This window comes from Sceloporus occidentalis, unplaced genomic scaffold (assembly GCF_023333645.1).
Source record: "Sceloporus occidentalis isolate IW3139 unplaced genomic scaffold, rSceOcc1.0.p SCAF_148, whole genome shotgun sequence".
In the NCBI taxonomy this organism is placed as follows: Eukaryota; Metazoa; Chordata; class Lepidosauria; order Squamata; family Phrynosomatidae; genus Sceloporus; species Sceloporus occidentalis.
In genome coordinates, this window is record NW_028317128.1 from 1,955,892 (window position 1) to 1,969,590 (window position 13,699).

General features: G+C 56.5%; 1 protein-coding gene across 1 annotated transcript; it reads right to left on the reverse strand.

The window, feature by feature from the left end:
• Window positions 1–1,945: 1,945 nt before the first annotated feature.
• On the reverse strand, window positions 1,946–10,170 carry LOC149280779 (mannosyl-oligosaccharide 1,2-alpha-mannosidase IB-like). Its single transcript, XM_089500113.1, has 13 exons — window positions 9,863–10,170; window positions 6,756–7,011; window positions 6,209–6,305; window positions 5,131–5,249; window positions 4,878–4,958; window positions 4,621–4,715; window positions 4,192–4,315; window positions 4,017–4,110; window positions 3,756–3,871; window positions 3,338–3,557; window positions 2,947–3,119; window positions 2,197–2,312; window positions 1,946–2,078 (listed from the first exon to the last, which is right to left on the reverse strand). The coding sequence occupies exons 1-13, from the start codon at window positions 10,168–10,170 to the stop codon at window positions 1,946–1,948; spliced, it is 1,932 nt and encodes a 643-aa protein (XP_089356239.1).
• Between the last annotated feature and the right edge of the window lie 3,529 nt (window positions 10,171–13,699).

The window sequence follows — 13,699 nt, forward strand, 5'->3', positions numbered from 1 at the left end:
CTTTATACAGTTACATAAAGGAATATAGGAGATGGAGGGAGGGGAGCGCATGTTCTTCGCGGAGGGTATCGGGAGGTGAAGAGGCGTAAAAGACCAGCAACATCCCTTCCGGTGCCGAGATTCTCTTCTGGGCCCAGCGTACGACAATTCCAGAAACAGATGGCGTGTGAGTGAAGTCACATGACGCAGCGCCCGGCCGCTAGCCCCCCCCCCCCCCGGCACGCAGCGCCCACCACCCCGACACGCAGGGCCCAGCAGCCTGGAGATAAATTAACGCAAAATAAAATCCAGCTTTATTAAAGTACTTGAAGTGACAGACAGGGCCGCCGGGGACAGCACAGGAAACGCACCCCCCAAAACTACACTCCTGACACGGCTGCTCCATCGCACGGCCGTCCGCATCACGCGCCGAGCGCAAATACCCGCTGTATTCACTAAACTGCTAGATCGCGGGAGAGCTCACTACGCATTACGGAGGGGCGACGCTGGCCCCTGCATAATGTATAGTTGACTCAGTGAAATGCCCCTGCGTAATGTATAGTTAAATCAGCAAGCCCGACCTGTATAAAGTATAGTTAAATCAGTGAGCCGCCCCCCCTGCATAATGTATAGTTAAATCAGCAAGCCCGGCCTGTATAAAGTATAGTTAAATCAGTGAGCCGCCCCCTGTATAATGTATAGTTAATGCAGTTTCATTTCACATTATGAAGGACCATGAGCTTAGCTCCAGCTGTAGGATGGATGACCTGATATAAAGCAAATTTATTATTTAAACAGCCCCCCCCCCCGGTTTGAAGTACACATTATGCAGGGCCAGCCCTCCCCTTCTTCAGAGAAACGTGGGCTCTGCCTTTATTACGCAAAGTGTATCCGGGGGGGGGGGGGGGGTCGCTTCGCTCTCGTCAGCTCCCAGGCCAGCGAATAAACCCTTAACATATAGAATTACCAACCGACCCCCAGCCGGGGAGATCTGCCGCCCTCTGCTGGCCACTCAGTAACACACAAGGGCTCCTTCGAGTCCAGGACGGGATGCCGAGGGGTAGGAGGACAAGCCCAGGGACCGCTCTGTTAGGAGTGCGCTCGGTGCTGTGTAACCACGAACCCATTATTACAGAGGCTGGGAGCTATTGGAGGACATAAAGTGATAACGGGTGACTGATTGAGTGAAAGCCTGAGAACCCACCGCAGCTCCGAGGACCCCCACTCCCCACAGGGGTAGGGTACAGGGAATGGGAGCCGGCGCAGGGCTCCGCCCTCACTCCCAGCCCCCAACAGTAAATAAACGTAAAATAAGATAAAAGAACATCAATGTAATCACCGTCTGCTACATGATAATTCAACTGTGATCCGAAACCCCAAAAGTAGGAAATATAGAAGAACATTCTCATCGGGATAAAAAGGCGGAAGGAGCGGCTTCTCCGTGACAAAGGCCCGGGCCAAACGTGGGACTCGGGTGGAAAAGGTTCATGCGCGGTTCCCGCTCGCCGCCGTGATCCAGGCCGCGTCGCTTTAAGTCTGACGCCGGTCCCGGGAAGGGCCAGAAACTGAAGTCATCGGAGAGGCGGACATTCGCTCAGCAGCGCTCAGGGACGGTCTATCATCCTTTGGTTACCTGAAGATCTGCAGATCATTTTGCCAACAAGTTCCTACAGACCCCAAAAGAGCCCTTCGGGTGTCTGAAACCCCCCAGAGTGACAGTTTTACAATCCCACCCCCAATGCTGTCACCAGTCCCACCGCGGTGGCCCCCTCGTACCGGCACCAGCTCCCCGTTTGGTCAGTGAACGATCCCCTCGGTTGTCTCCGCTAGCAAACCGGGGTGACTTAAAATAAAAGGAAATGGAATTGTGGCCCCCGGGAGAGGCTTTCTGTCCCAGTCTGAACGTGCGTGAAAAAGCCCCGCGGGCCCTCAGTGGTCCCAGGAAACGGTCCCTGCGCCGGCGGCCCTATCGCACCACGTGACTCCCGGGAAGAGTGCTATTGGCCAGGCGGATGACCGGCAGTGGGTGAGCTTCTGTATTGAACACCCAGTTGTCTAACGGCAAAAGGTCATCGCTGGAGAAGAGGAGATACAGATACCTGCGGGGAGAAGAGCGGGGAGAGCATGAGCCGGCGAGCCACTGACAACCGCGAATATTTCTATACGTTGAGTTATTATACATAGAAGACAGGGGGGGGCAGAGCGTGGGGGACTCACTTGAGGGTCTCCGCGAGGAAGAAGCTCTGCTGAACGTCATCGAAAGCTGGCACAGAGGAGTACACGTCTTTCACCCCCGAGAAGCCCCCACTAACGCGGCAGTACTTGTCAATGGCCTGCGGGGGGAGAGAGAGCACCGGTCAGAGTTACGAGCCGCGGGGCACGGCGGGTTGTAGTTGGCACCCAGGTCTCGGGGTTCTGGCCTCAGCCCGATTCTTTCTAATGAATGACTTGGAAGAAGGAGCTGGAAGCGAGGCCTCGATTATTGCCGATGACGCAGAATTACGTCAATAAAACGGGCGAGACGTCATTTCTTGGGTAGGAAAAACAAACGCTAATAATACTCTAAATGCTTGCGTGTCGGGTGAATCGCCTGCGGAACGGGCGACAAGAGACCGCTGTGCACAACACCCGGCAGCTGCTGCTAAAGCAAGCCAGAGGTTGTCATGTAACGAAAGGGGATGAAATCCGAACATCGCTTTGCCTCTTTATAAGTCGCGGGTAAGAGCGGATCTGGAATTTGGGGTGCAGTTTTTAAGTACACAAAAAAAAAAAAGGACATTATGGAAATAGAAAGGGTCTAGAGAAGGGCAACAAAACCGACTAAAGGAACGGGAAGTTTCCTCTATGAAGAGAGGTCTCGAAGCCGAGGATCACCTAACCCCAGGTGCTCAGTTACCTGCCCCGACGGGTTTGAAGGGCAGATGGCTAGGGCGTTGGTGTGAGCCCCGGAACCTGCATCGCACTCACCTGAGCTGCCTCCCAGCCCCAGAGCCGGTATTTGGGGTCGTGGGTGAAGCGCCACATGTACCAGTACGTCTCGATCACCTCCGGCCGCAGGATGTAATACTTCTCATTCTGGCGCACGGCTACAGCCTCGGCACCGCCGTCAAACTTAAACGCCTCCGGGCCCAGCTTCAGCACTGCAAGGGGTAATAACGGAGGACGGGGGGTATAAATGGGGCGAGGACGGGGAAGACGCACACGGAACACAGAAAATACGCACATCGGACACAATAGAAGAGGAGAATAACATGGAGAAAGAGGAGCGGCAGAGGAGAGAGAAATGACCCCGGAGCGGAGGCAGTCGGGGGTGGGGGTGGGGGGTTATTGGTTGGGGTCGGACTCGTCCTTCGCTCACCCGTTCGGTCGTAGGACTCGTGGCACGTGTGTGCGATCTCCGCGCCCAGCTGTAAGTAGTGCCCGGCCTTGTCTCCCGGGGAGCCGTCAGCGCCCAGAGCCAGCATCCCGCCGGCGAAACAGGTGAGGTGGCCCATCTTCCTCTCCAGGTGGCCGTTCTTCCACTCGCCGATGAACGTCAGGCCGCCGTTTGACTTGCGGATTAAGTGCTTCTCGATGGCCTGTTGGGGAAGATCAGGAATCACAAGCGAGACCCACAGAGACCCCATCGCAAGCGTCTTTAACCCTTCTATCTCACCACCTCCCGGGGGCCGGGGTATTAATGAGCGAGTGGCAGGTAATTAAAGCTGCTGTCCCATCTACTCTGCTGATATGAATACTTTGGTACATGGAGCGCAGTCACGCGCCGCGCCACTCACTTCGATGGAGTTGTCGTACATATCGCGAGCCTCCACGTCCGTCCGGTCCGACACCAGCCAGGCTTTCAGGAGGTATTCGTAAAAACTGTCTCCCAAGCCCCCGACAGACGTGTGATCTGCGAGGGTTAAAACAGACGGAGGCCAGAGGGTGTCAGACAAGGTTAGCAGGCGGCACGATGGGGGGCTCTGCAGCCAGGGGGCATTATCCACTACCCCGCAGTATAACCCCCACCCCAAAGTCATATCGCCCCTGGTACTTACGCTGCCCCCAGCGCCCCGTCCGCGGGTTCAAGTAGTTGGGGTAGAGCCCGTTGGGCCGGTCCATCTTCTGCAGGAGTTTTCGGATGTGCATGACCTGCAAGACAAGCCATGAGTGAAGCCCAGCTGCAAACAGAGCTGCCCCCCGTGGACCCCACAACTACCCCCAGCCTCGCACCTTGTTGTAGTAGACGGGATTGCCGGTCAGGTAGGTGAGATGCACAAACTCCAGGTGCAGGGTCCCGAACTCCGCCAGGATGCTGCTGCCCGCCGATGCCCAGCCCCAGTTCCTGCCGACGCCGCTGCGGAGAGACATATTTCAGCATGCGCGAGGTCCCCGAGGCGTTACCAGCCCCAAGCTAGCGAAGCCCCCCGAACACCAGCCGCCGCGCAGCTACTGCCCATTAACCATCAAGCAGCTGGAGCGGAGGGGGGGGGGGGGGAAAGAAAGCCCCGGGCAGAGGGTCCCGTCTCCAGGAGTTATTAGGTGTGAAGACAATGGACCTTCTTTCTGGATCCGGCCGGCGGGCAGAACTTATTCCCCCCCAGAGTCTCTGTTCCTCATCTGTTTAACGCGTCGCGTGGGGAGCGATCAGCAGACTCTTACCTTTTCAGGTTCACCATGGCCCACGGGATGCCCGTCGGGGTGTTAAACGCGGGAAGCAGTTTCTCCGCCAGCAGCACCGCCTTGTTCTTAAACACCTGCGAGAAATAAAGCGTCCCCATCAACAAGGAAGCCTCCTTAATACCCTCTCCGGGGCATCTGTACCACACAGCACCCCGCAGCGCATGCACTCCCGGGCACAGGCGCCAATCAGGCTGTCAGCATCACGACCCCCCAGCCCTCGCTCCGGCAGCTCTTACCTCCTGCCCCGACAGATAATACGCCGCCAGCAGGCCTCCGATAAAGCGGATATTCACCTCGAAAACAGACACCTCGGAGTTCTGAAAACCAGACACAAAGGGGTTAAGAAGCAAAGGGGACCACGGGCCGGCGGAAAGGCAGGACCGGGGGGGGTCCACGGGCAGAAAGGCAGGACCGGGGGGGGGGGGTCCACGGGCCGGCGGAAAGGCAGGACCGGGGGGGGGGGGTCCACGGGCAGAAAGGCAGACTCACCACGCTGAATTCCAGGTTGTTTTGCACCCACTCCTGTCCATCTCTGAATTCATCCAGCAAGCCCATGATGTAGAGCGTGTCCAGCGCGTCCACGATGGTCGCCCCCATCTGCGAATTGCCTGCGGGACGCAGCAAGGCGTTAGAAGACAGCTGAGCTCTCCGGCTGTCACCCGACTACAAAGCCCATCATGCTCAGCCTGCCCGTGACTGGCTGGCAGTCATAGGAGTTTCATGTTATCAAGAACCGGAGGAACGCCATTACCTCGGAAGCAAAGTCCGAAGGAAGAAAGGGTTAATGGGCGATGTTCATCGGCCCTGCGAGGCAACGACAGAAGGTAAGGGGCCGGCGGGACAGAAGGTAAGGGGCCGGCGGGACAGAAGGTAAGGGGCCGGCGGGACAGAAGGTAAGGGGCCGGCGGGACAGAAGGTAAGGGGCCGGCGGGACAGAAGGTAAGGGGCCGGCGGGACAGAAGGTAAGGGGCCGGCGGGACAGAAGGTAAGGGGCCGGCGGGACAGAAGGTAAGGGGCCGGCGGGACAGAAGGTAAGGGGCCGGCGGGACAGAAGGTAAGGGGCCGGCGGGACAGAAGGTAAGGGGCCGGCGGGACAGAAGGTAAGGAGCCGGCGGGACAGAAGGTAAGGGGCCGGCGGGACAGAAGGTAAGGGGCCGGCGGGACAGAAGGTAAGGGGCCGGCGGGACAGAAGGTAAGGGGCCGGCGGGACAGATGTTCGGCCGCGCCGAGCCGATAAACAGATTGGCCGAGCAGACGAGATTAGAGCGCAAGCTTCGAATCCTCTTACTGCAACTGGATGGCGCGGGAAATCCTCTCACCGGCAGCGGGGGTCTGTCTGACGGAGGGGCGACCGGTGCCCCCGGCAACTAGCATTACCACCAATACCACACGTATATAACGGACAACTCCCACAACACTCAGCAACTCGTATCCGCAGCATAAAGGACGCACATTACTGGCACCCAGATACCTCACTGCGGGGGGCTCAGACTGCCCTTTAATAACCCGTAACGGGGGCCGCGTGGGTTTGCATCGTTCTGCCCCTCGCTGCCCCTTCCACACGTACCGAATATGTTGGTGGAGTGGCCCTTCCTGGCAATGGGTTTCAGCTCGTTGTGGCCCCAGCCGTACTGGCGGTAATTATCCCAGGCGTGTTTCATCATCTGTAAGGAAAGACGATCACATTACACGGACACGCCAACACGCGGTGAAGCCCCTGCCCCGTGCCAGGCGTCGGGGCACATTTAGAGCCCAGCATACTCCTGACCCCCGTTCACAGAGCAGGACCCCGGGGAGAGTGAAATAATAACCCAACTCCTGGGGTGCCTGCGTGTGGGGGGGGGGGGCAAGGCTTGGCCCCCGGGGCATTTCTCCATCACTACTCACAGCCAGCCGGCAGCCACTCGCCAGGCCCCGCTACGAAGAAAAGCTTTGCATTGCTGTTAGAGCTGCGGGCGGCTGGCGCAGGCACAAAGCATCTCTCTCCAGAGGGAGAGACGAGTCAGGAGGGGGCAGGAACGGCAGCGAGGAAGGAGCAGGCGCGGTGCGAGTGAATGAAAGCAGCACAGGGGGCAGAATGCACAGCCGGTGACGCAGGTGCCTGCGTGGAATACCTCTTTAATTTTGTCCCGTTTCTGGCGGACGTCGGGGTCCCCGGGGTCCCCGCTCTTAAGCTCCGGGAAGTTGGGGACGGGGGCGAGCGGCAGGGGCTGCGAGTCCTTCTTCTTCAGCTCGTCCATCAGCTTGTTCTTCTCGGTCTGGATCTCTGCCCGGATCTCCTCGCGGGATTTCTTCAGCTTCTCCTTGGCCTCCTCCAGCGCCCGCTCGTGGTCGGCCCGGATCTTATTCCTCAGCTGCTCCTCTTCTTCCCTGTGGGGAGGAAAAAGTAAAGGGTTTTGTCGGGGTCGGGATGTAATTAATCCTCACAGCCAATCAGCAGAGAATCCCCCCAGGAGCATCTCCGGCTCAGAACGATGACCTGCCCCCGCTGCGCATGTCGCCGTGTCAGCCATAAGTAACGGCCGCGCCGAGGAAGGAGGTACACAGACACCGGGGCCACAGAGGGGCCACACACGGGACCGCCGTCATTATTATTGTTAATTACGAGGAAAGCTTGGAAACTCCTCAGCCACAGCAGGCGATATCCTCGGGCTTCGCTGTATCAGATATAAAAGTATTAATTACCCCCCCCCGGAGGTTATAACGGGGGCCACAAGTGATTAAAGAAAGAATTCTCACGGTCAGAAGAGTCACCGGACCAGACAGTTGGTCTCGTCTTAGATGTCTATCCCGCGCATGTTTAATCCCCTCACTGTATTACCCTCTACCACTTCTGCTGGGAGGCTGCTCCACTTATCTACTACCCTCTCGTAGTAAAACTTCCCCACGGCCCTCACTGGCCCATTTACTGAAAAAAGGCCCAGAGATCTTCGTATCAACCCGCTGATCTAGCGCCACACAATCAGCCAGGGGTGGAATAATCCCGACACCCAACCAGTAAGACGAGCCAGGGTGTAACGGCTCAGGCAGCTACCGGAGCGGCGTGGCACAGGGGTGTAACGGTCCGCGGGGCCGTCGGGGGGGAGATTACCATCAGGTGATCCGGGGCGCGAGGATTAGGGCTCCTGTATTCCCCCGTAACCGGATCCTCCCGAGACACGCGTGCTTCACCCTGCCGGCGACATGCGAGAGACACGCAACGGACTGCGCTATACAGCAAGCTCGGTGCAATGCAACTAAGCAGCAAAGCGATACCTGGCTGAGGGACTGCAGGGTATAACCGCAGGACACACTGGATGTATGAGCCAGCCAGAGCGCCAGATTAAAGCGGGGAACATCATCACGGGGCATATTTTACACAGTTTGGGGGGCTTTTATTGGGGGGGAAACAATCCAAACACCTCGTTGGCCACTGATTGCTGCGGTCAATAATTAACCCCTCATCCGCCAGGCAGCATCTGATAAACACAGAGAACAAAGTCGTCGACCCGGGTGCCGGCTACCAAAACTCATTTCATGCAGCATCACTACCTGCCCCAACCCCCCCACACCGGGATCTGCAGGATTATTCCTCCCCACCAAATCATCTCTCTCCATTTTTTATGTTGCTGATTGGAGATATTCGGCTGCCAGAACCAAAGGGCTTCATCGATAAGGGGGCAGGAGCCGCAGGTTATACTGAGGGGGTCTCCCCCCCAACGCATTAACACCCTCAGTGCCGGAATGCACACACCGGATATCAGCACGTTAACCTCTAGAAACCCGGGATCGGGCTTTTACCAAACGCCGGGTGGATCCTGACTCGTGAGTCAGAGACCTGCGTGGCGCAAGCAGAGGGAGCGGGAAAACACCCCGGATACTCCCAATGTATGTAAAAGTAACGGCCACGCCCACAAGTGCCCACACTTCCATCCCACGACACACGGGGCCCTCGGGAGCCCACCATCCCTGCCAGGAACGCTGCATAAAGCGTAATAAGGCTAGATTGTAAACTCACGTGCCGGGTGCTCAGCTCCTGCTGTATCTGTCTGTAAAGGTTTTCTTGTTATGTATTTGCTATCCTCCCAGTACTGTACAGCGCCACGGACTAGGTCAGCGCTAAACAACAACAACAACAACGCGCCGGAGCCGGGTGATGTCAGAGATATTCATTCAGCGGCCGACGCGACAGAACCGGCCCTCGGAGCGACTCCGACGGACTGACTGACTGAACCCCAATACTCTGTACACCGACTGCACACAACCCATACATCCCGCCAGCCCCCCCATACATACCGCCAGCCCCCCCCATACATCCCGCCAGCCCCCCCCACATGCTGCCAGCCCTCCCCAACACAACCCATACATCCAACTCCCTACATGCCGCCGACACGACCCATACATCCCACCAGCCCCCCCAACCTATACATCCTAACCTCCCGCCAGCACGACCCATACATCCTAACCTATACATGCTGCCGCCACAACATATACATCCTAACCTATACATGCTGCCGCCACAACCTATACATCCTAACCTATACATACTGCTGCCACGACCCATACATCCTAACCTATACATGCAGCCACCACAACACATACACCCTAACCTATACATGCTGCCACCACAACATATTCATCCTAACCTATACATGCAGCCACCACAACACATACACCCTAACCTATACATGCTGCCACCACAACCCATACATCCTAACCTATACATGCTGCCGCCACAACATATACATCCTAACCTATACATGCTGCCGCCACGACCCATACATCCTAACCTATACATGCTGCCGCCATGACCCATACATCCTAACCTATACATGCTGCCGCCACAACATATACATCCTAACCTATACATGGTGCCGCCACAACATATACATCCTAACCTATACATGCTGCCGCCACAACATATACATCCTAACCTATACATGCTGCCGGCAGCCGAAATAAAAAACATTTCATCCGCTTTAAGTTTGTAAAGGCGCGCAGACAACGTGACTCAACCGTAAGCCCACCGGTTGCTATGGTGATAAAACTACTTTTCAAACTTTTCCTCCTGTTGTACAACACCGCAGAACCTGAGGGCGATATATAAATCAGCGTGTTAATACCCCGAGAACGCAGTCACTGCTCTCACCGCACACGTCGTGACATCACTATAAAGTAACATTCCCCCCCACCCCACGACCGGTGCCCTCCCCCCGCCGAGCAGGGTTTCCACGGCGATTACCTGTGGCGGTGCTGGTCGTGGCCCTGTCCGTGGATGAGGAAGCCGGCCGAGTTCTTGTCCCCCTTGTCGGAGTCTATGTGAGGGATGAGCACGTCCTCCAGGCCCAGGTCGAAGCGCTTGTGTTTGGACGAGTCGGGGAGGAAGAAGAAGGCGCCGAAGCACAGAGTGATGAAGGCACTGAGGATGAGGAGCAGGATGAACTTCTCGGACAGCCTCAGCGTGGCCCTGTGGTGGGGGATCGAGGAGGTCCCCAGGTTGAGGGCAGGGATCCGCCGCCCAGAAAGGGGGAGCAGAGCTGGGGTGGTCATTGTTATTGTAGGCGTCTTCTCCCAGGAAGGGGTTAATCCACGCGGCGTCAGGTTATGCCAAACGTACAATGCATCGAGGGCCCCGTCCTCACACCGGGGGCTGTCTCAGCGCTGTCACCGTGCGCGCTCTCGGCCTGGAGCTCCTGGCGCCTCGGTCCCTCCAGCCGGCGAACCCAGTAGGTCAGACCAAGACGATGACGGCTTCACCGGCCCACCACAGAGCGCCGGCACCCGAGTACCTGGCGAGAGAGAGCGAAGCGGTGAGAAGAGGGAGAGACGGGTGCGGGGTGAGTGAGGTGATCGCAGTGAGGGTCTCGGCGAGTGAAGGGGTCGGTGTCAGGTATATGGTGAGGGAGGATAGGGCAGCCGGTGAGTGGAGGGGGTCTCAGCGAGTGGAGGGGTCGGTGTCAGGTATATGGTGAGGGAGGATAGGGCAGCCGGTGAGTGGAGGGGGTCTCAGCGAGTGGAGGGGTCGGTGTCAGGTATATGGTGAGGGAGGATAGGGCAGCCGGTGAGTGGAGGGGGTCTCAGCGAGTGGAGGGGTCGGTGTCAGGTATGAGGTGAGGGAGGGTAGGGCGGCAGGCAAGTGGAGGGGGTGCCAGCGCCAGGTAGAAGGGGTGGGGGAGACTCAGTGCAGGGTACACAGTGGGTGGGGGGCGAGGTTGCCAGGTACACGGTAAGGGTGGAAGTGTACACAGTGTGGCAGGGGGTGGGCCCGGTACACGGTAAGGGTGGGAGTGTGGGCCCGGTACACGGTAAGGGTGGGAGTGTGGGCCCGGTACACGGTAAGGGTGGGAGTGTGGGCCCGGTACACGGTAGAGAGGTAGGATATACACAAGGACGGTGAGCAGTACCCAGCTTGTTCCCCGGGGCTCACGAGAATCGAGGCAGGTTTGAGGCCATAACCGACGATGCCCTCTGCGGCGAGGGTGCTTGGTTCCCCCACGGGTGGAACTGGATGAGCTCCGTGGTCGGTCTCCGGTGCCTCGTGCGCCTATCCCGCTCCACCTCCGGCTCTAGCTGTACATCAGACGGTGATCGTTACCGGCGCCATCTTGACCGGGAGGGCGGGGCTAGGAGGGGCTGCCATGGAGACGCCAAGATTACTCCTTCCAATGAACGCCTGCACCACTCCCTGAACTCAGAGAGAGGCTTGGCACGCGACCGGAGTCACAAGGCGCGGCTCGGTCCGCCATCTTTAATATGGGAAAATGACACCAAGGGAATTGCATTTGCAGGAGAGTTCGCCGACTGTACAGCACGGCTGTTACAGGGTTAAAGCTGTTCTTTCGCTCGCGCTGCCGGTTGTAGTTTCGTGTCCCGTTAGTAAAGGCCGCGCCAAAAGACATTACCATGGAAACGCTATCCCGGACGCCCAAACCCTTTCCAGAAATATTTATTTAATCGGTAAAATTAGTCCCGGTCATATTTCTTGTTGAGAAGACTTAATTGTCATGTGACGTGAAAGCCGGTTCTGATAGGCTCCTGAAACGGAAAAACCCGTCTTGAAGGGACAGTCGGGCCCAATATTCCGGTTAACGCGTATTTATGACTCTGCGGGCACTTTACATCTTAATGGCGTCTGCTGTGCGAATGCATGGGGGGTTCTGCAGAATTTGCCCCTTTCCCAGGCAGGCGGGGGCCCGTGAGAGTCGGGTCTGCAGGAGCGCATTGGGGGCCGAGGCTGGTTGATGCGCGGGGGAGTTGAGTCCGGCCCGTGGGGCCAAATCCAACAGACGAGCGACTGGAGCCTAAACTGCTGAAAGAGTTAATGCCGGTTCTGACAGAAAGGCATGGGAACACGCAGATTGCGTGTGGGGGCGCCCGTGCTGACCCCTGACTACCGAAAGCCCCTACAATGGGCCGGTGAGCTGAAGAACCGGCCCCCGGAGCGAAGGAAGAAGGGTGGCTGGTCTGATGAATCCCGTTTTCTTTTACATCACGGGGATGGCTGCGTGAGTCGCTGGAGATCAATGGGCACCGGGATGCGTCCTTGGGGGCCGCACCTCACAACTTACAGGGGCCCGAAGTGTGCCAAGAAAATGTCCCCCCGCACCATTACACCCCCACCAGCCTGACCCGCTGATACGAGGCGGGACGGATCCCGGCTTTCATGTTGTTGACCCGGCCATCTGAATGTTGCAGCCGGAATGGAGACTCCTCAGACCCGGCAACGCTCTCCAGTCTTCCATTGTCCAATTTTGGTGATTCTGTGCGAATTGTACACAAAATGAGTAATTGGATACATTTCACATATGGCTGCTCGGGTCAAGTATGTGGAGTGTAAACAAACTATTTACCTGCGCACAGGTGAAGATGATATGGCTACTGGAAAACATGGGCCATGTGGTCACCCTGTCTGGTGCGGTTAATGGAGGGAAGAGAGGAAAAGAAATATGAAATAGGTCAAAAGTGGAGCTCGGGAGGGAAAACCAGACTGGGGCAAAAAAGGAGTGCGGAGCACCCCAGAACGTCTGATGGAGAAGACGGATGTCGCCGGGTCGTACGCGATTGAGAATGTGGAAGCTAACCCACCGAGCATTAACCCGTTCAGCGGCAGGCAATGCTTCCTCACACCCCTTTTCACACTCCATCCGTGGCTGCAAGGGTTAAATCAACACATGGAACAGCATCTATAATCCAGCACATCAGGGGATTTAACCCCTTCCATGCCAGGGAGCAGAGCACGGCAGAGCTCATTGTTAATAAAGCAGGTAGAGAGGCGATTCTTGGCAGACCCATGCGATTGGCTCCGATCCTACGGAAACGCGTCTTTCCAGGAGGATGCTGGGTAACCCGAAGCGGTGCGGCGCTGATTGGTCCATTGTTTTATTTGTATGGGATGGCAGGGCTCTGGCGCCCCGACAGTTAAGAACAATCTCTGCGCTAATGAGACATTAAATTAATATAAATAGCAAAGATAAAATAAACCAAGAATTTCAAGCAGAAGAAACATCCAGAAATAAAACAAAACGAACAGCGAAAAATATTTTTATTAGTGATGCTACAGAAGCTGTTAACGGTGACGTCTGTCTCTGCCGGGCGGAGAGCGTGGCAGTTTAATGTTAGAGGAATGGGGGAGAGCGCCAGATGCTGTAGCGCTGTTTAAAAGTAAATAAACAGATATTAAGAAATAGAGACAAAGAGCGACATAATTGTATATTAATAGGAAAATATATTTTACCCTTAAAAGGCAGGATTTTCACTAATCGAAGAGATGTTTTTATAGAAATAACCAGAGAAACGGGTATAAAATCTAGTGTCCACCTGTCGCCATCTGCTGGCAGTCACTGTGAACTGCAGTACTAAACATGGGAGCGTTGATCTGTACAGTGTGCTGGCGAATCTGTCTCGATAGAGCAGCAGATATCTGTACAGCTTGAGGTGAACAGTTGTACGGTGCTACAGATACTGATGGCGCTATATAAATCAGCCAACATGCGCAAGCCAACCAGTCTTATTCCTATCATCTGCAACCATAAATTCCCTCCCGTCTTTAACTGTGCCCTATGGAGTGCCTGCTCGGTGT

What these genes read in the sequence shown, in the direction of transcription:
- LOC149280779 (XM_089500113.1), bottom strand. Translation starts at nt 10,170, where the DNA reads ATGACCACCCCAGCTCTGCTCCCCCTTTCTGGGCGGCGGATCCCTGCC. An exon ending in CACGACCAGCACCGCCACAG is followed by an intron (nt 7,012 to 9,862) that starts GTAATCGCCGTG and finishes TCCTCCCCACAG; the next exon opens with GGAAGAAGAGGAGCAGCTGA. An exon ending in CGAGTCCTACGACCGAACGG is followed by an intron (nt 3,120 to 3,337) that starts GTGAGCGAAGGA and finishes TACCCCTTGCAG; the next exon opens with TGCTGAAGCTGGGCCCGGAG.